Genomic DNA, 27,269 nt, shown 5'->3' with positions numbered 1-27,269 from the left:
CATCTGCGCAGAGCTAGGGTCCAGACGAAGGCCAGGTTTTTGCCTCGAGCCCCATCTGGGGTAGCCCCCCAACCCCAGCAGGACTGCACAGCTCGACCTGCCAGGCCTGGAATGAGGGGGGCCCATTTCGGGACCCACTTTGGTCATTTCTCTGGGACTGGAGAGGCCGGGACCTCTGCGGATTCCCCAGCCCCAACCCTTAGTCACGTGAGCACCTCCCATGTCCCCCCACCCCACCCCAGAGCAGAAGGGATGGGAGAAGAACACCGTTCTCCTAAGCCCCCTCTGCCTGGAAGTCACTTAGCTGCGTTTGGAGCAGAGAGAGAGAGAAGGCTGAGCAATAAATGCGTATATATATATATATATATATATATATGGGGGGAGAGGGGGTGGCGCTCACAACTTTGGAAAAAGCACCAAAAAAAAAAAAAAAAGCAAAAACCCTGATCGATCCTTGCTGACTCCTTCCCACGGCGCTCAAGGTAAAATCGTAGCTCGAGGTCAGGTGTGGAAAGGGGCACAATGCCCACTGTCACACAGGCACAAGCAGCGTGGTTGGATGCCCTTGGGGACCCTCCCGACACACGGAGGGAAGAGGCTCCCCTCCCCCCCCACTCCCTGCTACCTTCCCTCCCCCCTTGGAGGCCCAACTGGAGGCAGCTCATTGGAGGCTGGCTGGGGGATGGATGGGGTACAGTTAGTGTTCAATGGCTTCTTGGGAGCCCACGGCGTGTGGACAAATTCAGAGGTGGTACACAGCCTCTGCCCTCCTGAGGGTAGACAGACAGCCCAGCACATGTAGCGTCGGGTACTATGTGCGGTGACATCACCTCTTGGCGCTCAGCCACATGGATGGTGTCTCCGCACAAAAGGTAGTGATTGCTAGCCATGGAAGCGCAAAGCGACCACCCACCTAAGCCTGCCTTGATGGAACTCTGCCCCCCCCCCCGGGCTAGTGCACAGGGAAGCATCTCCTGACTGAGTGCTTCCGGTGGGCTGCAGGAGGCAGCCCTGGCCTCCAACAGAGGCCATGTGGGCACCAGGCCAGGCACCGGGGAGCGACATGGGTACCTCCTTGGGCAGAGAGGTCCTGGAGTCGAGTAAGAGAAAAAGAGATCGCCCCGATCGTAAGCCAGCATCTCCCAGCGAAACCTAAGCTGTCATATAAATATGCCAACTGGACGGTGCATCAGAATGGAGAATGCAGAGAGGAGGGGGACCCATGTGGGGGGAATGTGGGGGGCAGCAGGTGTGGACGGCGGGGGGGTGGGGTGTCACGGCAAGCCAGAGAGAGGATGCACATTCAGACCTCCAGCTTTGGAAGAGAGGGAACGAGGAAGGATCGCGGGGGGGGAGGCTACTTTATAAACCCCTAGGTAGATCCCGGCACCCCAAGTGCTGAGCAGCTAAACGGGTATTGAGGTACGACCTTTGGGAGGGAGTTGAGAAAGAAGCCTGGCTTTAGAAAGAGGATGTGGGGGGGACTCCCCCACTTATTTAATCCAGGCCTGGCCCAGGACAGGAGAAAACGTTGAGGTGTAGGAAGCCCCGCCCCCCCTTCCCTGCCTTAAATAAAGTGATCCGTGCAGAAGGAATAATATGATGGGGGGGGCAGGCAGGTGAGGGAGGAGGGCGTGAGGAGGGGAGGATCAGAGGCAGAGATAAAAGTACATAGGGGCAGTGACGACATTGTCACCAGGGGAAGGACGGTCCCTTGGGTCTGAGACCCTGCCCTGGCCCCAACCTCGGGCTTGCCTGGCCCAATGGGACCCACCCAGTGCCAAAGGCAGGGGCGTCCAGACATAGTCCCCGTCTTCTCCCCACAGGCTGGCCGCGTGTGAGGCTCTGGGGGACAGGTACGGGGGGCAATGTCCCTCAGATTGCTACACAGAGGCATGGGTGGCGTTGAGGGAGATGGGGGCATTGTTTGGCTGGATCAGCTCATACAGAGCCTGGTAAGTCCCCACCACGAAGCCCACGAAGCCCAGGCTGCTGATCAGGACGTCCTTGGCGATGAGCAGGGGGCTCAGGCCCTCTGCACAGAACGTGGTGATCTCCAGCAGCGGGGGGATGATGAGGGCCAGGGCGCTGCTGCTCACCGAGCCCACCAGAGAGATGACCAGGTCCAGCCGGGGGATGAGCACGGCCAGCACGCCTGCGGGGGGGAGGAGGGAGAGCAATGCTTGTGGTCAGAGCTGCCCCCTGCTGGACGAGGTGCGCACTGGCCACAGCCAAGCCAGCGTCCGCCCGGCTTCTGCAATGGAGAGCTCCAGGGAAAATGAAGATCCTCTCTCTCTCTCTCTTCCCTTTCTTTTTTCCCTCCCTCCCTTTCTTCCTATCTCTACCTCTTTCCTTCCCTTCCTTTCTTCTCTCCCTCTCACCCTCCTTCTTTCCTTCTCTCCCTCCCTCCTTCCTTCTTTCCCATCCTTCCTTCTCTCCCTCCCTCTCCTTCCTTTCTTCAGAAACCCTCCCTCCCTTCTTTTCCTTCCTTCCTTTCTTTCTTCCTTCCTTCCTTCCTTCCTTCCTTCCTTTCTTTCTTCCTTCCTTCTTTTCTTTCTTTCTTCCTTTCTTTCTCTTTTGGGGGGCTTGAACTCTGGACCTGGGCGCTGTCCCCCAACTCTTCAGCTCAAGGCGAGTGCTCTACCACTTGAGCTACAGCGCCACTTCCGGTTTTCTAGTGGTTTATAGGAGATAAGAGTCTCATGGACTCTCCTGCCTGGGCTGGCTTTGAACCTCGATCCTCAACTCTCAGCCTCCTGAGTAGCTAGGATGACAGGAGTGAGCCACTGGTACCCGGCTGTCCCTTTCTTTCTCTCTCCCTTCCTTCCCTCTCTTCCCCTCCATTCCCTTTCTCCCTTCCTTCCATTCCACCCGCCCGCCTGCCCGACCTTTTCTTTGACTCTGAAGATCAGATGGGCCTTGACCTCACCATCCTCCTGCCTCTGCCTCCCTGAGCGCTGGGATTGTAGACAGGCACCACAGTGCCAGGCTTGGCTTCCATCTCCCTGCCCTGCATTCCAGGACAATAGGGTCTCTGCCGCGGAAGGAAGGCCATGATGCGGAAGAGGGGCTGGGCCACCTCTGAGCAACTGCTCATCGCCTTACTACCCAGGGTACTGGCCATTCAAAACCTCAGTGTTCCCCTCCCGGTCCAGCTCTACGATGGGAAGCCCACGTCACAAGCATTTCCAGAACAGCTCCCGGGACTGTCCCCCAAGCAAAGGGGAGAAACTCCACCTTTTCCTGGGGTCCCCTGCACCCAGTGTCCCCACCTAAGTGGTCTTCCCACGTCTATTTGAGGATTGACTGTGGGCTCTGGGTTTGAATTTTACACTCCAATCCGGTGTTGTTCATGAGTTGGGGGACACTCCCCATTTTCTTGTGGGCAAAATAGAAGTGCGACTATGATCACGTGGCCATAATCAGGTTTCGTGAGGCTGGGGGTCCCGAACCCACAGCCCTGGGATAGAGCAGCAAAAAGACAATCCACCTGCGGGTTAACCAAACATGGGTAAACTGAGATTCCCACTGTGGGGTTCCCACTGTAACCTCTTAGGAGGACAGCACCCCATGCTCAGCCTCACCCCAGCGACTCCTGAGGTTCATTCTGCACAGGTGGTGATTTGGACTTGGTTTCTGGAAAGTGGACGGGACCACACGGTGTGCAAATGAATTCGAATCCCAATACAGTCCTTCATGCTCACCTCTTTCCAGAGCCTGACCAGCCGCCAGGGCCTGACTCCACTCCCTGATTGCTGTCACCATGGAAACCAGGCCCAAAGGAAAGGCTGGGAGAATGCCAGGAGGAAATGAGGACCTCAGAGACAGAAGGAGTAAGAAAACACAGGACTCCCAGAGGAGGGATGAAGGAAAGACAAAAGAGGGATGGAGGGGTGGTAGAAAGCAGAGGCTTCCCCAAGCCCACCATAATTGTCCTGGACCTGTTTGTGTCACCAAAGGGAATATGATGGGGGTTTCAATGTTCAAGAACAAAGCGGAGGCTGGGAAGGTGGCTCAGTGGGAGAGCGCTTGCCTTGCATGCATGAGGCCCTGGGTTCGATTCCTCAGCACCACATAAGCAAAAAGAAAAAAGCCGGAAGTGGCGCTGTGGCTCAAGTGGTAGAGCGCTAGCCTTGAGCTGAAGAGCTGAGGGACAGTGCCCAGGCCCCGAGTTCAGGCCCCACGATCGACCAAAAACAAAGAACAAAGCAGATTCGGGGGACACAGAAGCTCAGAACTAGTTCTGGGTGCTCAGCCATCCTTCCTCCTTTTCCTTTCTTCTATGGATCAGACACCAAGGCACTTTCAATCAATGTCTGGAAAGTAGGAGGAGGGGAGGAGGAGGATACAGGCTTTTTTTTGTCAGTCATGGGGCTTGAACTCTGGGCCTCAAAGCTGTTCCTGTACTCTTCAGCTCAAGGCGAGCATTCTACCACTTAAGCCATAGCGCCACTTCCAGTTTTCTGGTGGTTCATTGGCTATAAGACTTTCATGGAGGGGTGGGAAGGTGGCTCAAGTGGTAGAACACTAGCCTTGAGCTGAAGAGCTGAGGGACAGCGCCCAGGCCCAGAGTTCAGGCCCCACAACCGGACCCCCCCAAAAAAAAAAGACTCTCATAGACTTTCCTACCCAAGCTGGCTTTGAATCGTGATCCTCAAATCTCAGCCTCCTGAGTAGCTAGGATTACAGATGTGAGCCACCAGTGCCCAGCTATACAGGCTTTTTATTTGTCCTGTGAGTGAATAAAGGTCTCTTTGGGCCCTTAGCTCTCTCTACATAAAGAGATATGGTCACTGCCCCCACTCCCCACCCAAAACCTTGACTCTTCTCATCTGCCACATGGGGGCGGACAGCCCCGTGAGATCATTCACATAACAAACCCGGAGTCCTATACAGCATGTCACAAAAATGCTTAAAGCCAGCTTATGGTATCGCCATCCTACCTCTCACAAGCTGTGGGACCCAGGGCAGAAATGCTCACTCTCTCTGAGCTTGGGAAACAAATAGGAGAAGATTTCTATGGCCTGTCCTACCTAACTGTGTCATTGTAAGACACTGCTTAAGCCGGGTGCCGGTGGCTCATGCTTGTAATCCTACCTACTCAGGAGGCTGAGATCTGAGGATCATACTTCAAAGCCAGCGCAGGCAGGAAAGTCCGTGAGACTCCTATCTCCACTAAAACCCTAGAAAACCAGAAGTGGTGCTGTGGCTCAAGCGATAGAGCGCTCACCTTAAGCTGAAGAGCTGAGGGACAGCCCAGGCCCACAAGTTCAAACCCCATGACTGACAAAAACAAACAAACAACGAAAAAGACATGGCTCAGTCCTGATTCAGTCGCTTCATTTCAGGAGCAGATCCTAGGCTCCAACAAGCTGTGTTCTTCTTACTGGCAAAGAGCCTGCTCAAGAAGCTACAGTGGATACAAGATCTAAATGTCGGCCGGGTACCAGTGGCTCACACCTGTCGTCCTAGCTACTCAGGAGGCTGAGATCCAGGGATCGTGGCCTGAAGCCAGCCCAGGCAGGAACATCTGTGAGACTCTTATTAATTTAACTACCAAAAAGCCAGAAGTGGTTTTTTTTCTCAGGCCCTGAATCCAAACCCCCAGGACTGGCACCCCCCTCCAAAAAAAAAAATCTAAATGCCACAGCAAGCAACATTGGACATGTCTACAAGAACAGAGCAGCAAGAACAAAGCAAATGCACAAAGACCCTGCAGGCAGCCCTAGAGATCCATCCAACGACTTCAAAGTCTCCAGGAAGCAGAGGACGCCACGGGACTCTCAGAGATGAAGGGGCTACCTTCTTTAATGGGATGAGATGCTAGGTACTGAGCCACGACAGACCACAGAAGGGAAAGGCAGGTGCATGCTCTTGAAGATCAAAAACAGCCCTAGCTCGCCCAGCCCCCACCGAGCCTAGGGGAAAAAAAAAAAAAGCATGGCGAGACAACAAAAGAGGCCTCTAAGTTGGAAAGCACAGGTCCTGGAGAATCAGGGCGCCAGGCTTAAGATGCAGCCCTGCTTCTCCTACAGGATCCACTTTGGGGTGTGGGAATAAAGGCAACTTATTTCAACCATTCTCATCTTTTCATCTGACACTATTGGGCCCTCTCAGAGCTGGCACCACACACACACACACACACACACACACACACACACACACACACACACACACACACACACACTCCATTCAAACCTTCAAGTGCTGCTGGCAAAGGGCAGACAGCTGCCCCGCCCACACACATTAAGGCAATGTATCAGAAAAGTAAGAGACAGCGTGTGCTCCCCCTTCGCAGCCACTTGAGCCCTGAATTAGCTGCCTTCTGGGCTCTTTCCACACCACTGGGTCTGCCCAAGGCCCTGAACACTGCCCAGAGAAAAGCCACACGTAGTAGAGGAAGCCAGGAGCTCAGGCTGCCGTGGCTCTGCAAGGCTGGTGAACCCAAGCTGTCTGCCCTGTCTCCTGCCCGCCCCACCCTGCTCTCTTTAGGAGAGCTGTGTGAGATCCAATCAGAAGGAGTTCTCTGCACGTGGAGACTCAGAAGTAAAATGAGAGAGCAGCAAGGGCCTAGAGGGCTTGCTACAGCCAGATCAGGTCCTGTTTCTTAGGTGGGTAAAAAGAATAATCTGGGCGTGCAATGTGGAGATGGTTTGAAGCCAGCCTCGGGCATGAAAGTTCAAAAGAGTCCGTCTCGACCAATGGCTGGATGAAGGAGTGTATGACTATCATCTCCTGTAATGAGGATGCAGAAGTAAGAAGATTCAGTCTAGTGTGGTCTGGGCATAAAGAAAGACCCTATCCTAGCCAGGTGCTGGTGTTGCTTGCCTGTAATCCGAGCTATTCACAAGGCTGAGATATGAGGATTGAGGTTTGAAGCCAGACAAAGCAGGAAAGTCCACGAGACTCTTATCTCCAACTAACCATCAGAAAACTAGAAGAGGAGCTGTGGCTCAAAGTGGTAGAATGCTAGCTTTGAGCAAGAAAAAAAAAAAAAAGCCCAGGGACTGCACCTTGGCTTTGAGTTCAAGCCTATAACCACCACCACCAACAACAACAAAAGACCTTATCTTGGAGATAACCAACATAAAAAGAGGTTAGGGATGTGGCTCAAGTGGTAGAGTGCCTGCCTTGATTCAATCCTTAGTACAAAACGATAAAAGAGATACAGAGAGAAAGACACATACAGAGAGAGAAAGAAACAGAAACAGACAGACAGACAGACATAGGAGAGCCTTTTGCTTGCCTTCTATACACTGACAGCCAAAAATGTCATTTCTGACTCCTCCAACTATAAGCAACATTCAAATCATTCATCTTGAAAAAAATACTCAAGTCTGTTCTATTTTTAAAGTCATAGGAGCCAGGCCCGGTGCTGGGATTACAGGTATGTGCTACCACATGCAGGCCCCGTGACCAGAAAAAAAAAAAAAGCCATGCATGTCTGCCTGTAGCCTCTCTCCTAGGAGCACTGGGCACTAGGTGTCCTTTGATGGTGGGGGGAAGCGAAGACACACAGGGCCTTCTATACTCACACGTAAGGCAAACCAGCATGGTGCGCACAAACAGGTCCACCAGTAAGTGGCAGCGATCGGGTACTCGGGACACAAAGAATGGGATGATGATTTCGGCCGGGACGTAGAACTGCAGTGCGTAGGTAAAGAAGATGCCAAAGGAGTAGAGCAGCTTGACTGACTGGTACAGCCTGCAGGGAGATCAGCACCCCTTTGTCCCCCGCTTGGCCGGCTCTGCACCTTTACAGAACACCTATTGGCCAAGCCGCCAGACCCCGTGAACTCCAACCCAACAATTTCACGTCTAAGTTCTCATCTCGTGTGCGCACTTGCAACACGGACACAGAAACAGGAAACCCTGGATATTTTAGAAGGAAGGACCGGAAGCAGTGGAAAGGTTTAACCAGCGGGCACATGGGTGATGTAGTTCATGGCGCTCCGTGGAGCTCATGCCTGGTAGCTTTGATATTTCCAGGGACTTGCAAGCATTGTGTGCCTGCTGGGGTATGTGTCAGGACCCTCAGCCCTTCCCTGCTGCGGGTCCAAGGCTCAGTGGGGCTCTGACACCCCTCCTCCTCCACCAGGGTCTGGAACCCAATGGACAGTGGACCAGCTGTTCTTTTTTATTTTTTTTTTCTTATGCCTGTAGTAGGGCTTGAACTCTAGGCCTGGCCATTGTCCCTGAGCTTTTTCTACCCCAGGCTGGTGCTCTACCACCTGAACCACAGCTCCACTTCCGGCTTTTTGCTAGGTATTTGGAGATAAGAATCTCAAGGGCTTTCCTTGCCTGGCTGGCTTCTGATGGGAATCTGCTTTGTTCTCACAACTCAATGTTGCTCCTATCACTGACTATCCTCCTCCCCGGAACCTTCCCAGAATTCTCTGAACCAGATTCACACATGAGACAGCGAGTCAGCCAGCCTCCTTCATTGGATGCATGCAAATGTGGTCATTTGCTATTGGATGTATGCAAATGTGGTCTTTTACTATGTGTAAAATGGGCACTGACTTGCTCGTGCTTGAACTCTAGTTCTTAGGCCATAGGCAGATCACCCTGGGGCAGGCTGGCCTCAACACCAGTGCTATTCACCAAAACTACCCTCGGTGCCTCAATCTGCCTCATCCAATCCTCTCTCAGCCCCTAATGGCACACACAGGCAAACTAGCCAAGCTGGCCAAGAGGTTATTATTTCCATTTATCCCTTCCACACTAATGAAGTTCTCAGTATCTGCACACGGCGCCTCTCCACAATGAGGTTTTCATCTTCGAAAGCACCGGTGGCTCACGCCTGTAATCCTAACTACTCAGGAGGCTGAGATCTAAAGATCATGGTTCAAAAGCTAGCCCAGGGCAGGAAAGTCTGTGAAAGTCTGACCTCCAATGAACCAGCAATGAACAGTCAGAAGTGGAGCTGTGGCTCAAAGTGGTAGATGTGCTAGTCTTGAGCACAAAAGCTCAGGGACAGTGCCCAGGGCCTGAGTTCAAGCCCTAGGACCTGGCACAATGGTGTAATGGAAATGGTGGGTGGGGGAGGGGAGATGGAATCCGTGATTCTTGGTTCTTGGGGCTCGGGATTTCTCTAGGGGAAATGTCTTCACAGGTAATGGCTTGATGCATGAAATCAACGTAAAGCAGGAATCACGCAGCGCGTGAGGGCTGAGAAGCTCAAACTTCTGCCACCACCCCACACCTTGACCCCCTCCCCCACTTACCAGCAGTTGGGCAGGTTGAGGGTAAGGCTGCCTTGGATGTTGGCACCGAATTGCAGGTACCCCAGGGACCCCAAGCTGATGTAGAGGACGGTGACAATGGCCATTCCCACGAACAAGAGGACTGGAAATTTCTGGGGGTCCTTCATTTTGTTTTCAAGGGGCAGAACCTACGCATAGTAAGAGAGGAAGGAGAGCACAGAAGATGAAGAAAAAAAGTGAATAGCCAATCAAAATATAACCATTCAAAACCAAAATTATTCTCAGACTCCCCAAAGTACATTTCCCTCTCCTGATAAGAAAAACAAAAACAAAAAACGGATGCATCAGCAGCTGGAAAGGTCTAGAAGGGACTCCAGAGCTGACTGGCTTAAGTGAGAATCCCGAGACATGGAGGGGAAGAGGAGGCAGGGTGACTCCAGGCTGCTGGCCCAGGGCAGATCTGTCCCCGCCCCCCCCCCAACCCTGCACAGGTGTGTGGCACTCAACAGCGCCCCCCAGTGTCTGACCTGAGACCACAGCTCCCAGCCAACCTGTGGGAACAGGCAAACGCTCTTGGCCCATTTCCTGCCTCAGTAGCTGCCTGGGGTCCCACTCACTGACCTGAGCAAGAGCACAGATCCCTCACAATGGTAAGGGCATAGAGGGGAGGGGAGGAGACCGTGAGGTCTTCATCAGCTGCCGCTGCTAGTTTGGGAGGACCATGGTCCCAGACCAATCCAGACAGCGAAGTTCACAAGACCCACTACTTCTAGCTGTACATGCCTATCATCCTAAGCCAGGATGGAGAGGCCTGAGATAAAGAGGATCACGGTTCCAAGCCAGTCCGGGCAGCCAAGTCCACGAGACTCCATGATGACAGGAAGAAGTTAGGTGGGATGGTACGCACCTGTCACCCTTAGCTCAAAAAACACCAGCACAAGAAAAGAAAAGGACGGAGGCACGGCTCAGTGGTGGAGCACCTGCCTAAGCCAGTATGAGTTCTTGAGTTTCAAACCATAGTACCTCTCTCCATGCTTAGCCAGACACCCAAACCACTCCCCCTCCCCGCCAAAAAAAAGGTTGGCGCTGGCAGCTTGCATGGAATTCTGCAGCACGGTTCACTTGTTCACGAGGAGAAAAGTCCCGGATGTTAAGTCCGACAGTGGGGACTGGGAGGGTCCCAGGGGACACTGGGGACCCAAGTCACAGTGTCACTTACCATTCCGATGCTTTCAAATGAGAAAATGGCTGTGCCAAAGAACAGAGGGTAGGTCTTCCATGATGCCACCAAAGGTAGGTGGCTGGGGTCTGGAATCCTCTGAGAAAGAGAAACAGAAAGAAAGCCAAAGGTAAGCAGAGATTCGGGATCAGAACCCCCCCCCCCAAATCGAAGTGGCCACACCTTTTCTGAAATCTCAGATTCCTAAAGGGAGAAAGCCTGAAGGGACAGGTGATCTGGGGACTTGGTTGATTTTTTTTTTTCTCTTCAGGCTGAGAAAACTTTTATTTGCTCAAGGGAAGCCTAGCCCAATGTGCCAAACGTTGAGAGTTTTCGATTCTTTCACTAGGTCACCCCATTCCATAGATATTTAATGCAAGTAGAAAAGAAATCAAAAGATAAAGCCAGGTGCTGGTGGCTCACACCTATCATCCTAGCTTCTCAGGAGGCTAAGATCTGAGGATTGGGGTTCACAGCCAGCCCAGGAAGGAAAGTCCATGAAACTCTTATCTCCAATTAACTAGCAAAAAGTTGGAAGTGGAGCTATGGCTCAAGTGGTAGAGCACTGGCCTTGAGCAAAAAAAAAAAAAAAAAAAAGACTCAGGTATAGCATCTAGGTGCTAAGTTCAAGCCCCAGGACTCGGGGGGGGGGGGGGAAGATGAAAAACAAAAAAACTGAGCAGAACTATCAACAAGCTAAAGCATTTTAAACTGCCCTTAAGAAAGCAATCCACTAAGTAATGAGCCGCACACTGGCAATTTCACAGAATATTATGCGTGATCTGAGCCACAGATAAAGAAGACGAGGCTGTATTGGTGAGGAGGAGTCAGGCCCAGAGCCAGTCCCCTGGGGAGCCCCAGGGAGGGACAATCACTGAGAGAGGGACAGGAACAGGGGTGGGTGGCACCAAAGCTGTGGTCCTTGAAGAACTAGACTTTCAAGGCAACGCTTCAAGTAAAAACTGATTTAGAAGCTTCTATGGCCGTAGCATCTGCAAAGTTCATGTTGAAATCTGTCCAAGTGGCCATTCTGGGAGGTGGTACCTTTAAGGGGTCGAAGAGGGGGGATTTGAGGCTGGGCTTCCAGGGAGGTCAGCAGGGAAACACATGACTTGTGAGTGCAAGGCCATGGGACCCATCATTGTCTCGTGAACTGGGGTTCCTTGTCAAGGGGTTAAGCAAGTCCTTACTTGCACAGGACTAGATTGGTTGTTCTGAGAGTGGGTGGTTATGAAGCAGGGAATGTGTTTTGTTCTGCCCTGCTGGGAAGCGACTCTAAGTGCCACGCCTTCCCAGACTTCCCAGCCTCCAGAAGCAATAAAGTAAGTCTGTGTCTGCTCTGTGGAGGAGCCCCTTACTAGTGCTCCTAACAGATGTTTCTAAATTGGTTTACTGATTGCGTGGTTTACTGATTGTGTTGGGTTTACTTAGCAAGGTACGATGAAGAAGGGTTTACTATGGCTCATGGCTTCAGAGCTTTCTGTCCAGGGTGAGGTAACTCTGTTGCTTTGGGGAACTGCGTCTAGAACATCACCACAAAAGGCACGAGTTGCTCACCTCATGGCAGACAGGAAGCAGGGCCAGAATCCCAATACCTCCCCTCTTGGAGGGCCCGCCTCCAATGACCTCACTTCCTCCCATTAGGCCACATCTCCTGAAGGTTCTAACACCTTCCCACTACTGCTACAAGAAGGTGAGTAGACATTTAGCATGAAGTACTTTGCAGGATGCTCATCTAAGCCAAGTCATGAAACAGGTATTTAGATACGTCTGGAGCACAGCCCAATAGTGTGATAGAATCATCTGGAGTGAATCAAAGGTCTTTTACTAATCTTTGCAGCAGGCTTCTCTTTGGAAGCTTTCAAAACAATGATACAGTAATCTCTTCAGAAGAAAAAAGAAAAAGAAAACAACTTTTGTTTCCTAGGTCCTATGAAGAAATCATATAGATTTGTTTATAAGAAACATTTCCAGGGCTAGGAAGGTGGCTCAGTGGTAGAGTGCTTGCCTTGCATGCATGAGGCCCTGGGTTCGATTCCTCAGCACCACATAAGCAAAAAGAAAAAAGCCAGAAGTGGCACTGTGGCACAAGTGGTAGAGCGCTAGCCTTGAGCTGAAGAGCTGAGGGACAGAGCCCAGGCCCAGAGTTCAGGCCCCACGACCGGACCCCCCCCCCAAAAAAAAAAAAGAAAAAAGAAACATTTCCAAGCCAGGTGCTGGTGGCTCACATCTGTCATCCTAGCTACTCAGGAGGCTGAGATCTGAGGATCGAGGTTCAAAGCCAGTCTGGGCAGAAAAGTCTGCAAGACTCTGATCTCCAATTAACAACCAGAAAACTGTAAGTGGCACTGTGGCTCAAGTGGTAGAGTGCTCACCTTGAGCTGAAGAGCTCAGGGACAGCACCCAGTCCCAGAGTTCAAGCCCCATGACTGACAAAAAGAAAAAAAGAGAAACATTTCCAGCTGGGAACTGATGGTTCACACCTGTCATCCTAGCCACTCAGGAAGCTAAGATCTGAGGATCATGGTTCGAAGCCAGCTCCCACAAGAAAGTCCATCAGATTCTTATCTCCAAGTAACTACACCATAAAAGCTGAAAGTGGGGCTGTGGCTCAAGTGGTAGAGCGCTAGCCTTGTGCACAAAAGAGCATCCAGGCCCTGAGTTCAAGGCCCAGGACTAGTACCAGAAAAACCTCTAATCTGTATTTGCCATACTAAGGGCCCCTATTTATACTTCACTCGTTTTATTTACTTCTCTGTTATCTCGCGAGAGCATGGGGAGCCCGAGCCCACACCTGAACGATGAACTGGTAGATCATCACCAAGCTGACCAGCATGCTGACGTTGGCCAGCAGGGAGAAGATGGTGAGGGCCCGGAGGTTTCGGATGAAAACCAGCAGCACCAGGAAGGGCAGGAAGGAGAGCATGTAGAGCCGCGAGTCCATGGTGGGGGTGAGGATCACCGTCTCGTTGTGGTGGCAGTTATTGGTGGTGCCATTGGCAGCTTCTAACACCTAGAATGAGGACAGGAAAAGAAAAGGGGGAAAGCACTGAACAAAGTAGCAAGCTGAAGGCCCACTAGAAGAGGATCCTGGGTGAAGGCTAGGGTGTGTGTGGAGGCCAGGGAGGCACCTACAGCCAGCGGGTCCTTCCTGGGACATATCTGCCTGGCTATCATGAGCAACCCAACTATCTGAGCTGGGCTTGGTCACACCTTATCTAAGATAAAAAGATGGAGGAGTCATCCTGAGGTTTCTGTATTGCTTTTTTGTGTGTGCCAGTCCTGGAGCTTAAACTCAGGGCCTAGGTTCTGTCCCTGAACTCCTTTGTTTTTTTGCTCAAGGTTAACACTCTATCACTTTGAGCCACAGATCCATTTCTGGCTTTTTTTTTGCGGGGGGGAAAAGGGGGGGGGTTAATTGGAGCTAAGACTCTCATGGACTTTCCTGCCCGGGCTGGCTTTGAACTGAGATCCTCAGATCTCAGCCTCATGAGTAGCTGGGATTACAGGCATGAGCCACCAGCACCTGGCCATCCTGAGGGTTTTTTTTAATACCCCAGATCTTCAGGTGACCAAATGAGATTGTATACATAAAGAGTAAAACCTGACGTCTTCGACTGGCAAAAACTGGCTTAGAAGGAACCCATTCCTTGCTTGGCATATCCCTCCCCTCTCTCTCTTTTAACCAGAGCCTACCTGTTTAAAGTTGTCAGCCAGAAACACAAAGTAGACGCAGCAGAACCCCAGCTGAGTGATGATCAGGAAGAAGTCTACAATGTGCCTGCAATGGGGAGGATGGACGTGATCATCAGTACAGAACGAGCAAGCTTCCTAGAAAGCCGAATGGCTTGAGGAATACTTCCCCAAGATACACGCACTCCTTCCTCTTCCCCTTCCTGCTATGAGGAGAATGGTGGGAGTCACGTGACACAGAGTCCGTTACCTTCCCCAGTGGGAGTGGCTCCGGATCCAAGCACTGGGGTTGGCTTCCAGCCCACACATCACGGTGTCCCCGTAGTCCATGTAGGGTTTGTTCAGCCTGCCAGAGGGTGGTGAACAGAAGGGCAGAGCAGGTAGATTAGACAATGAGAGTAACAGCCACTGGCACTTGCCTGTCATCGTAACTACTCAGGAGGCTGAGATCTGAGGATCAAGGTTCAAAGCCAGCCCCAGCAGGAATAATCTGTGAGATTCCTATCTCCAATTAACTACCAAAAAAAAATGCTGGAAGTGGAGCTATGGTTCAAGTGGTTGAGAGCTAGCCTTGAGCACAAAAGCTCAGAGACCATACTCAGGCCTTAAGTTCAAGTCCCTGGACTGGTGCATGCACATGCATGCATGCACGCACACACATACACACACATACACACACACAAAGAATGGGGCTATACCTATTAGACTTCAGTAAATTTAACCCATGACATTAAACAAATGGGGGAGGGCAGAGCCCCTGGGAAGCAAGGAGGCCGCGTTGTGTGGGGGCGGGGGGGGCAGTATAGGTGGCTTGGGGGCCCTCACCTGCGGCAGAAATGGTGGGCACATTTCACCAGGATGCTCATGCAATGCACAGCCACAATGCTGATCACCAACAGGCTGAGGGGACCCAACTGGAGAGAGAGAGAGATTAGTGGGTTCAATCGGGCCTGGATCTGCAGAAGATGTGATCTGTCAATAATAACATGCTACCCGGGCATGTCTAGAGGGGGGCCAGCACGAGAGGAAAATGCACTCATGGGGATCAGCTGGGAAAGAGGAGCTCTGGGCCATACCTGCCACAGAGTTCATCTGGCAGACAAGACCAGCACAGGGGGAGTGTGTGTGCTTAGCCTGTAATGCATGGGCAGAATAGAAGCTCCCCAGCTGTAGGGTGAGGGGTGTGGGGGAGGAGAAGGCATCCTGAGCACAAGACCCCATCAGGGGGTTGGGGGAGCTGAGGACAGACAATCCCCACCTCTGAAATTGCAATAGCTTTGGGCCAATGATCTGCAGAAAGTGAACGATAAAAAGAAGATACACGTTTCTCAGGGTTGGCCACTGAAGGTGGGGCTGGGGACTGCAGAAAGCGAGCAAACCTATCCCTGACCCATTAAGTTCAGATTATGGACAGAAACTGCCTGGGCCACGTGGAGAGCATCTTCTCTGTCCCAGAGTATCGCCAAGATGACAGGGCTCTCTGCTGATGTGCGGAATGCCCGGATGCAGTTTCTAAGAGCCTAGACTGGGCCTGGCACACAGAGAGGCCCCAGTAAAGCGCTGTCAATTAATTCTTGGCTGAATGAATACAAGGACACAAAGCCACCCAAGGCTCATGCCCGAAATCCTAGCTTCTCAGGAGGCTGAGATTGGAGGATCATGGTTTTGAAGTCAGCCCAGGTGGGGGGGGAAAATCCATGGGAGACTCTTTATTGCCAAATAACCAGCAAAAAGCTGGAAGTAGAGGTGTGGCTCTAGTGGTAGAGCACTGGCCTTAAGCCAGAAAGCTAAGGGACAGAGCCTGGGCCCTGATTTGGAACCCCAGTACAAGCACAAAACAAAACAAAGTTACAAACTACCTTGTCTTCACACTTCCCTCCAGCAGCATGGATGCTTACCAAGATGCCGGCATTCTTCACTGCCAACGGCAGGCCCAGGAGCCCCGTGCCGATGTTGCCTTTTAACAGGTGGATCAACGTCTGCAGCGATCTGAATAGGGAGGGGTGAGCAGGGATGGTCAGCTGGACCCAGGGCATTCAGTCTGTGTTCCTCCATGCAAACCTGCTGTCTCAGGCCCGAGACCAGAGGCTGACAGGTGCTTCTACGCTCTCCTCTCTTCCTCTATGAACACCTGCTTCTAACCACTGCCCTGAGCATGGCAAAGGCTCCCCCAGACAGCAACAGAGGGGGACAAAAATGATTGTGAAGGGGTTCTTCCTGTGTGGGGAAAAAATGGGAAAATAACCAATAGCCCAAATTCTCTTGTCACGGTGTTTGTTTTTGTTTATTGTATGATGGTCCTAGGATTTAACCTCAAGGCCTGGGCACTGCCCCTGAGCTTCTTTTTGTTTAAGGCTAGTGCTCTACCACTTGACACACATCTGTAATCCTGGCTACTCAGGAGGCTGAGATCTGAGGATCTCAGCTTAAAGTCAGCCTGGGCAGGAAAAGTCTGTGAGACACTTACATCCAATGCACCACCAGGAAACCAGAAATGGCGCTGTGGCTCAAAGTGGCAGAGCCCTCGCCTTGAGCAAAAGTGCTCAGGGACAGTGCCCAGTCCCTGAGTTCAAACCCCACAACCAAAAAAATTAAAAAAAAAAAAAGTTAGTCGGGTACAGTGGCTCATACCTATAATCCTAGTTACACCTATAATCCTAGTTACTCAGGACTGGCTAAGATCTGAAAATTGGGGTTTGAAGCCAGACTGGGCAGAAAGGCCATAAGCCTCTTTAACTCTAATTAACTACCAAAAAGCAGGAAGTGGAGCTGTGGCAAGTGGTAGAGCGCTAACCTTGAGCACAAAAGCTCAAGAACAGCACCCAGGCCCTGAGTTTAAGCCACACTACTGGCGGGGGGGGGGGGGGGGGGGGGGGGGGGGAAGGGGGGGAGGCGGCAAGCACATGGGAAGAACACTCAGGGCTAGAACCTGGAACCCAGCATCTAAGCCCTGAGTTCAAGTCCTAGGATGGCACGTGTGCCCACATAGAATAAACCTGCTGCAACTGTCTTGAAAATCCTTCAGATTAAGGCTCAGCTCTAGAACTCAGTCCTGTCTCAGGAAACACCAGGAATAATGCTAAGGTGATTATTAAGAAGGTGATTATTAAGAAAAAGCCAGGGAGAAGTGAAGGTGGTGGACACCCCCGAGCTGAAGTTAGCAGGACAAGAAGGACACATGCACCCTTCTGGGGAGAAAGAGGCCATGGTCAGAAGGCAGTGGCTGATAATTAGATCCTCATGAAGAACCAGGGTGCACACAGGGCCCCTTTGGCCTTAGTGGTCGCCTGAGTATAGAGACGGCAGAGACAGCATGGTGTCTCTCCGTGGGGAAGGGGGAGTTGGGACAGACATCAGGAATGGGCTTGTCTTCCTACTTTGCATCTCTTGTGACTGCTTAAAGAATAGGAAGCTGGGCTGGGAAGGTGGCTCAGTGGTAGAGTGCTTGCCTTGCATGCATGAGGTCCTGGGTTCGATTCCTCAGTACCACATAGGCAGAAAAAGCCAGAAGTGGTGCTGTGGCTCAAGTGGTAGAGCGCTAGCCTTGAGCTGAAGAGCTGAGGGGCAGAGCCCAGGCCCAGAGTTCAAGCCCCACAACCAACCAAAAAAAAAAAAAATTAGAATAGGAAACTGTTCAAATTCAATACCACTTGACCCTAAGTCACTGAGGCCTCTGGTACTGTCTAGAAATTCTGCAGAGAATCTAACTCCTTTAAAAGTAAGGGTTGCACTTTTTCTTTTTTTTCAAATCTGCCATTCAGTAGAAACCCAAAGCAGATTTCATTTTTATTTTTTTATTATTTTTTTGTCGATTGTGGGGCTGGGTGCTTACCCTCTGCTCTTCAGCTCAACCACTTGAGCCATAGCACCACTTCCAGCTTTTTCTGCTTATGTGGTGCTGAGGAATGGAACCCAGGGCCTCATGCATGCAAGGCAAGCGCTCTACCACTGAGCCAGCCCCTTCATTTTAAATTATTTATTATTTGGTGCTGGTCCTGGGCTTGACTCAAGGCCTATATGCTATCCCTGAGCTCTTTTTTTTTGCTCAAGGAGAACACTCTACCACTTGAGCCACAGCTCCACTTTCAGCCTTTTTGGTGGTTTGTTGGAGACAAGAGTCTTACTTTCCCTTGCCCAGACACCTAAGTAGCTAGGATTACAGGCATGAGCTACCAGTGCCTGGCAATACATCTCCCTCATTACCCATTAAGGCCATTAGTAAGGGCCATCTGCACCCTGTGTAAAGACATTTCACGCTGACCTCTCTCCCTCTGCCATCAGACAGAAAATCCCATCTCCCAGCTGGCCTCAGTATTTCCAGGAAGGATCAAGGACCCGCCTCCCGATCTCATGCTCAGCAGAGGGTCTACATTATCAGTAGACCGTAGCCAAGATATAATGGGCCTATTAAATGTTTATCTTGGCAAATGTTTAATCCACTTAAGTGCAAAGGTAAGTGGTGTTCCAGACTCTTCTGTCTGACCAAGGCTTCTTCAAAACAGTTCTCAGCTGGCTTCTGTGGGTCCCTAGGGTCCCTCCCAGCTCTCCATCCCCCCCCCCCACATGGCGATCTCCACCCCCTCCTTCTCAGGGCTGCTGCTCACCCGGGAAGTGAGGGAACTAATGGGGAACAAGGTGGTAGGCTCTCTGGTCTGTTCAGCTCAGAATTGGCCAGGCTTCCTGTCCAGGGGTCACCACGATTCTTTCCAATAGATAGCCCCAAGGTGAGATCAACAAACACAGATCCACTGGGGGCCAGGGGCCACAGCCAAAGAGGAGGTGACCTTTCCCAGGGGAAGAGGAGAGCCCAGCCAATCTCGCAAGTTCCATCTGCTCCGAGGGCAGTTCATGTACATTTTGGTCCCAGGACCACCAGGACCCCTCCCCAATCAATTGCTTATGCAGATTCTATCTGCAGATATATATCTGATCTATGTATAATATATATAATTTTTAAAATTATATATACTATACAGATATAGTTAAAAATTATATATACTTTATATATATACATATGTATGTATACATATGTACATATACATACATATGTACATGTAACTTTTAACGTATATAATCTTTTTAATTTTTTTTAATTTTATTTGTGAAGATACTGTACAGAGGGGTTACAATTACATGGGCAGGATAATGCGTACATTTCTTACCAAGCATTGCAGCCTCCTCCTTTTGTTTACCCTTCACATCCCTTCCCAGCCTCCCCCCTCCCCCCCAATCCCAATCCTTCTCCTTCCCCCCCTTCCCCCCCCCACCGACGTTGTAAAGCTCGTTGGACATGACAACTTGTACTTCTTCTTTTTAATTTTTTAAATGTTTTGTTGCCAGTCCTGGAGCTTGAACTCAGGCCTTAGCACTGTCCCTGAGCTTTTGTGCTCAAGGTTAGCACTCCACCACTTTGAACAACAGCTCCATTTCCAGCTTTTTTTGATAGTTAACTGGAGATACAAATCTCACAGACTTTCCTGCCTGTTTGGCTTTAAACCGTGATCCTCAGGATCTCAGTCTCTAAGTAGCTAGAATTACAGATGTGAGCCACTGGCACCTGATAACGTGTGTGTGTGTGTGTGTGTGTGTGTGTGTGTGTCTGTGTGTGTGTGTGTATATTTTGTTTTGAGAAATCAAACCCATTTTTCCAGAGAAGGAAATGGAGAAGAATGGCACTGTCTTACTTTTTGAACAAAGCATTTTCTTGAATGTTTTGTATAACAGAAGACGGTGTGTGTCTGAGTCTGCGTTCAGTCTCTGTGAAACACTGTTGTGTGGATGGGTATGAAGACAATCTGATGGCTTTAGACATGCAGTTGGTCATTTTTCTTTGACACTATTCCAAAATGAAGCACATGATCATTTCTTCAAAGTCATTTACAATTATGGAATTGAAACTTCATATTCTAGTTCATTAAAAACTATTGGTTCTGGCCAGGCACCAGTGGCTCATGCCTGGAATCCTAGCTCCTCAGGGGGCTGAACATTATGGATCTTGGTTCAAAGCCAGCTCAGACAAACCTTGGAGATTCCTCCCTCCAATTAGCCAGCAAAAAAAGCCAGAAATGGAGGCATGGCTGGAGTGGTAGAGTGCCATCTACAAGTGGAAAAAAAAGATCACAAGGCCCTGAGTTCAAGGTCTGGAACAAATACACACATAGACACATATACACATGCACATGTGCACACACACACACACATACACACACACACACACACACCACCCATACCACCAACAAAACATTGGTGAGCATGTTCTCTGAATGTAACTTCCTAACATCCTTTGGTTATTTGGACATTTTTATTAGTCCTGCGAGTTATTCAGCTCTTCTAAACACAAATACCTTTCATTCTATAACACAGAGAAATCACAGACATTAACATCAGCACAAAGCTCGTCAGCAGTTTATATGCAAAGGAAAACTACCAAGCTCACAATACTAGACACACTGGATTTGGCTTTTCTTTTGTCTAATTTTGCTTGAAAGCTCAACATTTTTATGGGGGTCACAAACACTGATGCTTGTCTTGAGTGCTGATTGGTTCGTTTCCTTCATATTCCCAGAAAATGCCAGGTACTGAGGTTTAAAGCGCCAGTGGTTCATGCCTGTAATCCTAGCTACTCAAGAGGCTGAGATCTGAGGTTCGTGGTTCAAAGCCAGTCTGGGCAGGAAAGTCTGAGAGACTCTTATCTCTAATAAACCACCAGAAAACCGTAAGTGGGGCTATGGCTCAAAGTAGTAGGGCACTAGCCTTGAGCAAAAGAGGTCAGGGACAGCATCCAAGCCCCAAAACAGGCACTAATTTTTTTTTAAGGGAAAGAAAGAAAGGATTTTCCCCTAAGGAGATGACTTTTCTTCTGGCAGAGCCATTGAGAGTCTCCAGCAGGAAGTAGAGTGCCTTCTGCCAGGGTGGCCATAGGCGTGGGGGGCGGGGAGGGGGCAAGAGGGGATAAGGTTAAAGGGAAAAGATGGGGGGGGGTCCCCACTGCTGCCTCCTGCTCAGATTGCAGCAGACAGGATGGGGGATTTCCACCAGAGCAACACGCTTCTCAGGCAAGTCTGTGCCAGCAGAAACTAGCTAGAGGTGGCTCGGGGCGAGTCCTGTAGACAAACCACGTCCCCTAGGGTCACCCCAGGTCACAGGACATATAAGTCCTGGCTGGGAGAGTAACATCGAGAAAGCTACCGCAGCAAGGGGCTCTGGGATAGGGCTCCATAGTCCCCTCAGAGTCCCAGAGGATTGGTAAGATTAGGGAACCAAAGGCGTGCTCACTGAATCTTGTCCAGGATGGGGCACTGGGGTGCTGGGAAATGTCACAGGCTGCGATCAGGGCAGCTGCACCCCCCCACACAGCCGGCCCCTGCTCCCCAGCACACCCTCAATTTGTCTGCCACCTAAGGGAGAGGGCTAGCCTGGGCCCTGCTGTGGCTGGGGTCTCAGTTTCCCTGGTGGGGGAAGGCAAAAGCGCAGCTTCCTCCATGACCAGCTGCTGGGGACAGAAGTCTGGGGGTGACTCTCTGCCTTTAGGGGGCTTCCAGTGGGGGCTGAGAGAGATGGGAGCGAGGGAAGCCCCCCCACACACACACACTCACACAATGGCCTTCTAGAAGCTTTTCTCAGCTGTACACTCTCTCCAGCCCACCCCCTGGCCTGCTGGCCCTGAGCAAGCTGAGAATAAGAAAGGACCAGACAGCCAGGTGCTGGTGGCTCACGCCTGTCATCCTAGCTACTCAGGAGGCTGAGATCTGAGGATCACAATTCAAAGCCAGACCGGGCAGGAAAGTCTGTGAGACGCTTATCTCCAATAAACCACCAGAAAACCAGAAGTGGCGCTGTGGCTCAAGTGGTAGAGCGCTTGTCTTGAGCTGAAGAGCTGAGGGACAGCGTCCAGGCCCAGAGTTCAAGCCCCTCGACAAAGAAAGAAACAAGGAAGGAAAGAAGAAAGGAAGGAAGGAGGGAGGGAGGGAGGGGGGAGGGAGGGTGGAAGGAAGGAGAGGAGAGAAGCAAACAGCAGGTTCGAAGCTCACCCCCACCACTGCCAGAAGGGCAGAGAGCAAGAACGACTCACGTAGTGCTGTTTCTCTCCCCGAAACGCTGGTAGGAGCCAGAGGAGAAGTGGCTCAGCCCTTCCGAGGGGCTCTCCTCCGGACTCACGTCGGTGGAGCTGTAGTCATGGTAATCTTCATTGCGAAGTCTCTGCGTGGACATGGTAGCTGGAGGAAGAGGGTCAGAATGAGGATCTCTGCTCGCTGGGGCCTTTAGCTTCATGCCTGGGGTGGGCTCGGAGACCGAAGCAGTCATTGTCACAGCCACCCACAGTGACTGCCCTACACGACTGAGTATGAGGGCCCCAGTTATGGAGGGAGAAATATGCAAGAAGTGCAAAGTACACAGGGCAGACTGGGCATGCTCAGACTCTACCCCTCCACCTCCCTGGTCCCCATGGCACCACTCATAAATGGCTAAATTTGTCACAGTGCACCCGAGCAAAGCAGAGATGAGGCAGCGGCAGGGCAGGGTGGGGAACGCTGCCTCCAGGAAGTCCTCCAGATTTCCGCTGGTGCCTGCGAGCCTCGAGCCTCAATCCACAGCTACCTTTCCCCAGAGACAGCCTTCCAGGATGGAGAATACGGATATGTCTCGGGAGGATCCATTTCTGTCCTCTGCCTTCATTAGAGAACCTATGCTCACAAGAAATTCCCTCCAGATGGGCTGGGAAGGTAGCATAGTGGTAGAGTGCTTGTCTAGCATGCATGAAGCCCTGGGTTCGATTCCTCAGTACCACATACACAGAAAAATCCAGAAGTGGAGCTGTGGCTCAAATGGTAGAGTGCTAGCCTTGAGCAAAAGCAGCTCAGGGACAGTGGCCAGGCCCTGAGTTCAAGCCCCAGGACTGGCAAAAAACAAACAAACAAAAATCCCCTCCAGATATTCTTAGGAGAGGAACACGAAGGTGATCATATAAAATAATATGTGTTGAAATGAACTCCAGGAAATGGAAACAAAAGGGTGTTTTATTCTCTGTTGCTGTGTTTTGTTTTCTTTTTGTCTTGTTCATTTATCTGTCTTTGGGAGGGTTAAGGGGAGGCCCAGAAATGGAGGATCAAACAGTGAACAAACGTAGCAGTGGTATTCACTAGACACTATGTTGACGATGAACTGTACAACTTGTGGGAGGGGATGGAGGGAAAAAATTGGGAGGCAGCGAGGGAAGGGTGATATTGTCCAAAAAGAAATGTACATCATAACCATAGCCCCTCTGTATAGCACATTTATTTATTTTGTCGGTTGTGGGGCTTGAACTCTGGGCCTGGACGCTGTCCCTCAGCTCTTCAGCTCAAGGCTAGCGCTCTACCACTTGAGTCACAGCACCACTTGCAGTCTTTCCTGTGGTGCTGAGGAATCGAACCCAGGGCCTCATGCAAGGCAAGCACTCTGCAACTGAGCCACCTTCCCAGCCCTTCACCTTTATAATAACAATTAAAAATTAAAATAAAAGAAATCCTCTAGATCATCCAATTCTGCTCACATTGTATTGGGTCACCACCCACCAACAGCCACAGCCCCAGGGCCATCTTGTACAAACTGCAGGCCAATGGAGGCCTGGACTAGGCCTCCAGCCCTCTTTTCTTGCCAGCAACATCTGTATACAAACACAGCAGCCAAGACAAGAGGCGGAACACAACTGAGTCTCAGACCCTAACTCCCCCCTTCCCACCCCCAGCCCCATCTCAGCATCTGCCCTCCATGGGGCTTTATTTGGAGCTTAAAAATGACACCTCCATGCCAAGCATCAGTGGCTCACAGCTGTAATCCTAGCTACTCAGGAGGCTGAGATCTGAGGATCGTGGTTCAAAGCCAGCCTAGGTAAGAAAGTCTGTGAGAGTCTTATCTCCAATAAACCACCAGAAAACCAGAAGTGGCGCTGTGGCTCAAGTGGTAGAGCGCTCGCCTTGAGCTGAAGAGCTCAGGGACAGTGTCCAGGCCCAGAGTTCAAGCCCCATGACCGACCACACACACACACACACACACACACACACACACACACACACACACACACACACACACACACACACACACACTGTAAAAGAGGGTGCTGAGCACTTGGAACCAAAAAGACTAGATTCCTTCGAAGTAGTGTTCTGTGTGACCTTTCCCGCCCTCTGGTCTCCTAGCCACCATCTCCCCTGAAACAAATCACAGATCACACACCCCATGTGAACCCTGCTCCCAAAGCAGCCAGGCACCCCAGGGGGAGGGGGGGTTCACCCCTTCTCCCTTTGTCCAGAGGGCCCACAACTGTCCGAGGAAGGAAGGAAATGCAACACAGAGAAGCCACAAAGAACCTGGAGAGCCGCCATTCTGAGTCCCCATGTTGGGTTTTGCTCATTAACCTGTCCTGTCAACAGTGACCTTCACACAGTGCACAGGACGGGTGTCACACCTTTTCTGCTCCCCCCAGCTTGCACTTGTTCCTTTGGACGTTTATGGATCAGTTCCTGTTTAAAGAGGATGAGTAGAAAAACTTGCAGCTGCCCGATGATGGGAGGTGATGGGCGCCCCCATACTGCTCCTCTGGCAAAGAGAAGATGGGGGATTCTCTAATGGGGAGGGGGGTGCCCTCTGGAGTCATGAGAAATGAGAACCCTCTAGAATCTTGGAACCTGATGGTAAAAAGAGCCTTCACAGGTGCCCCCGCCTCTCAGTTTACAGCCAGCCCGATGGGCCATGTGGAGCTGCCTCTGGTCCAGGGCAGACTGGCTCCAGCCCTGCCCGCACGTGGCTGGCCATCAGCCTGGGTGTGAGGTACTCTCTCAGGAACCTGGGGAGACCCGTCTTAGCCCATTCCCCATTGTGCCAAGATGTCACAAGTGAGCCAATTTGTTTGAGCAAAGACTGATCGCAGCTCCGAAGGGCCAAGGGCAGGACACCAGCATTGATTGATACGTGGTTAAAAAAAATAAATAACCACGGAAGGGCTGGGAATGTGGCTTAGTGGTAGTGTGTGTGTGTGTGTGTGTGTGTTTCATTTTTTTCCCCCAACCTAGAGGAATTCAAAGTTGTCACATAGCTCCAGGGAAAATACATACAAGATCAAGCAAAGTGGGAAAGTTCCCACTATGCAGATAAAAGCTGGAAAATTGGTTTATGTGAGTCAGAAGGTCTGGGTTCGAGACCTGCTTCTATCACCAATCAACCTGGGGACTTTGGATCACGTGCTTTGTCTAGATCTTAGACTCCAAATCTGTTGGGAGTGATGGAGGGACAGGTAGTGTGGACTAAAATAGTTTCAAAAGTCAGGGATCAGAATCGTTTATGCAAACATAAAAGAGAGTTTCTCTCTTTTTTTGAGGTGGGGGAGAGCATCCATCATGGGGCTTGAATCCAGGGGCTAGGGGTTGTCCCCAAGCTTCTTTTGCTCACGGATAGTGCTCTACCACTTTGAGACATAGCTTCCAGTTTTCTGGTAGTTTATTGGAGATAGAGTTTCATGGACTCTTCTGCCCAGGGAGGCTTTGAATCATGATCCTCAGATCTCAGCCTCCTGAGTAGCTAGGATTACAGGTGTGAGCCACCAGCACCCAGCTTTGCTTTTGAGTCTCTTGCAATACATCAAAAGCATTAGGATGATGGAAAGGGTGACACTGATCAAAACACATGGTAGCCACAAACTGACAAACTGCACTGAATCCCTCTTTGTACAGCTTAGGGATTATAAAGAGATAAATAATAAATAGAGAAAAAATAAAGCCGGTGGCTCACGCCTGTAACTCTTACTACTCTGAAGACTGAGATCTGAAAAACATGGTTCCAAGCCAGCCAGGGCAGAAAAGTATGTGATACTCTGATCTTCAACTAACTACCAGAAAGCCAGAAGTAGAGTTGTGGCCCAAGTGGTAGAGCACCAACCTTGAGCAAAAAAGGCCAGGCCCTGAGTTCAAGTGGCCCAAGACTGGCACTAAATAAATAAAGCATAAGCACAAGAACCTTTCAGTAGGAAAGCAAAGGGACAAAATTTAGCTAAGGGGGCTGGGAAGGTGGCTCAGTGGTAGAGTGCTTGCCTTGCATGCTCGAGGCCCTGGGTTCGATTCCTCAACACCACATAAGCAAAAAGAAAAAAGCTGGAAGTGGCGCTGTGCCTCAAGTAGTAGCGCTAGCCTTGAGCTGAAGAGCTGAGGGACAGCGCCCAGGCCCAGAGTTCAGGCCCCACGACCAGACCCCCCCCCCAAAAATAAATAAATTCAGCTAAGGGCTCAGTTTTCCAGTGCCTTTCAAATAGCCAAGACACAACTCTGGTGATTCACAGTATATTTATTTATTCTACAATGCAGAGACTTCTTTATGTTATACATAAATAAAAACTACAATGACCTGTAGAACATTACTATGAGAACCACTCAAAGGGCAGCAGAGGCAGGCCTAGTAATCCTAGCTACTCAGGGGACTGAGATCTGAGGATCACAGTTCAAAGCCAGCCCAATCAGGAAAGTTCCTGAGTCTCTTATCTCCAATGAACCATAAGAAAACTGGAAGTGTTGCTGTGGCTCAGTACAAGCACTAGCCTTGAGCAAAAGAGCCTTGAGCTCAGGGACAGTACCCAGGTCCAGAGTTCAAGCCCCAGAATTGGCACACACATACATACACACACACACACACACACACACACACACACACACACACAAACAGAAATCTACAGACCTAAGGTCAAGTAAATAACTATGAGATGGTGGGAGATATGACTTAGCAACTGCAGGAAAAATGAAAAAACAGTGCTGTCAGACACTGGTGGCTCATACTTGTAATCCCAGCTATTCTGGATGAGAGCTGGAAGATCAGGCCAGCTTAGACTGAAAAATCCATGAGACTCTATCTCCAAAATAACCAGCAAAAAGCCAAGCTGGAGGCATGGTCCAAGTGGTAGAGCAGGTTCAATGTGACTGACAAGCTACAGCTACAAAGCTGTCATTAAAGGTTGGGCTTGCAGGTTGGACTTGTTTTGGAGAGTCTTCAAAGACTGGACAAAGCCAAGATCATTAGATGGAAGATGAAGAGACAAAGAGTTTCGGCCAGACATAAGAAAAAAAAAATCTATCAAATCATTTGTCCAAATGGACACCAGTGGCTCACACCTGTCATCCTAGCTACTC

At 50.6% G+C, this 27,269-nt stretch overlaps 1 protein-coding gene across 2 annotated transcripts; it reads right to left on the bottom strand.

Moving 5' to 3' along the window:
* Positions 1-1,352: 1,352 nt before the first annotated feature.
* Positions 1,353-22,334, bottom strand: Slc36a1 (solute carrier family 36 (proton/amino acid symporter), member 1). 2 transcript variants are annotated; one of them, XM_013033776.1, is made up of 10 exons: positions 22,190-22,334; positions 16,017-16,107; positions 14,944-15,032; positions 14,369-14,464; positions 14,122-14,206; positions 13,220-13,438; positions 10,426-10,524; positions 9,228-9,394; positions 7,536-7,705; positions 1,353-2,155 (listed from the first exon to the last, which is right to left on the bottom strand). In XM_013033776.1, exons 1-10 carry the CDS (start codon positions 22,327-22,329, stop codon positions 1,884-1,886), a joined length of 1,428 nt encoding a protein of 475 aa, XP_012889230.1. In that variant the 5' UTR covers positions 22,330-22,334; the 3' UTR covers positions 1,353-1,883. The 2 variants fall into 2 exon arrangements, with proteins under 2 accessions (XP_012889230.1, XP_012889231.1); XM_013033777.1 differs by having other exon boundaries at positions 2,007-2,155; positions 7,536-7,644; positions 22,190-22,329.
* Positions 22,335-27,269: the final 4,935 nt, after the last annotated feature.

This window comes from Dipodomys ordii, unplaced genomic scaffold (assembly GCF_000151885.1).
Source record: "Dipodomys ordii isolate 6190 unplaced genomic scaffold, Dord_2.0 Scaffold177, whole genome shotgun sequence".
NCBI classification, from domain to species: Eukaryota; Metazoa; Chordata; class Mammalia; order Rodentia; family Heteromyidae; genus Dipodomys; species Dipodomys ordii.
Note: the sequence above shows the minus strand (reverse complement) of the source record. Positions and strands in the feature narration are given on the sequence as shown.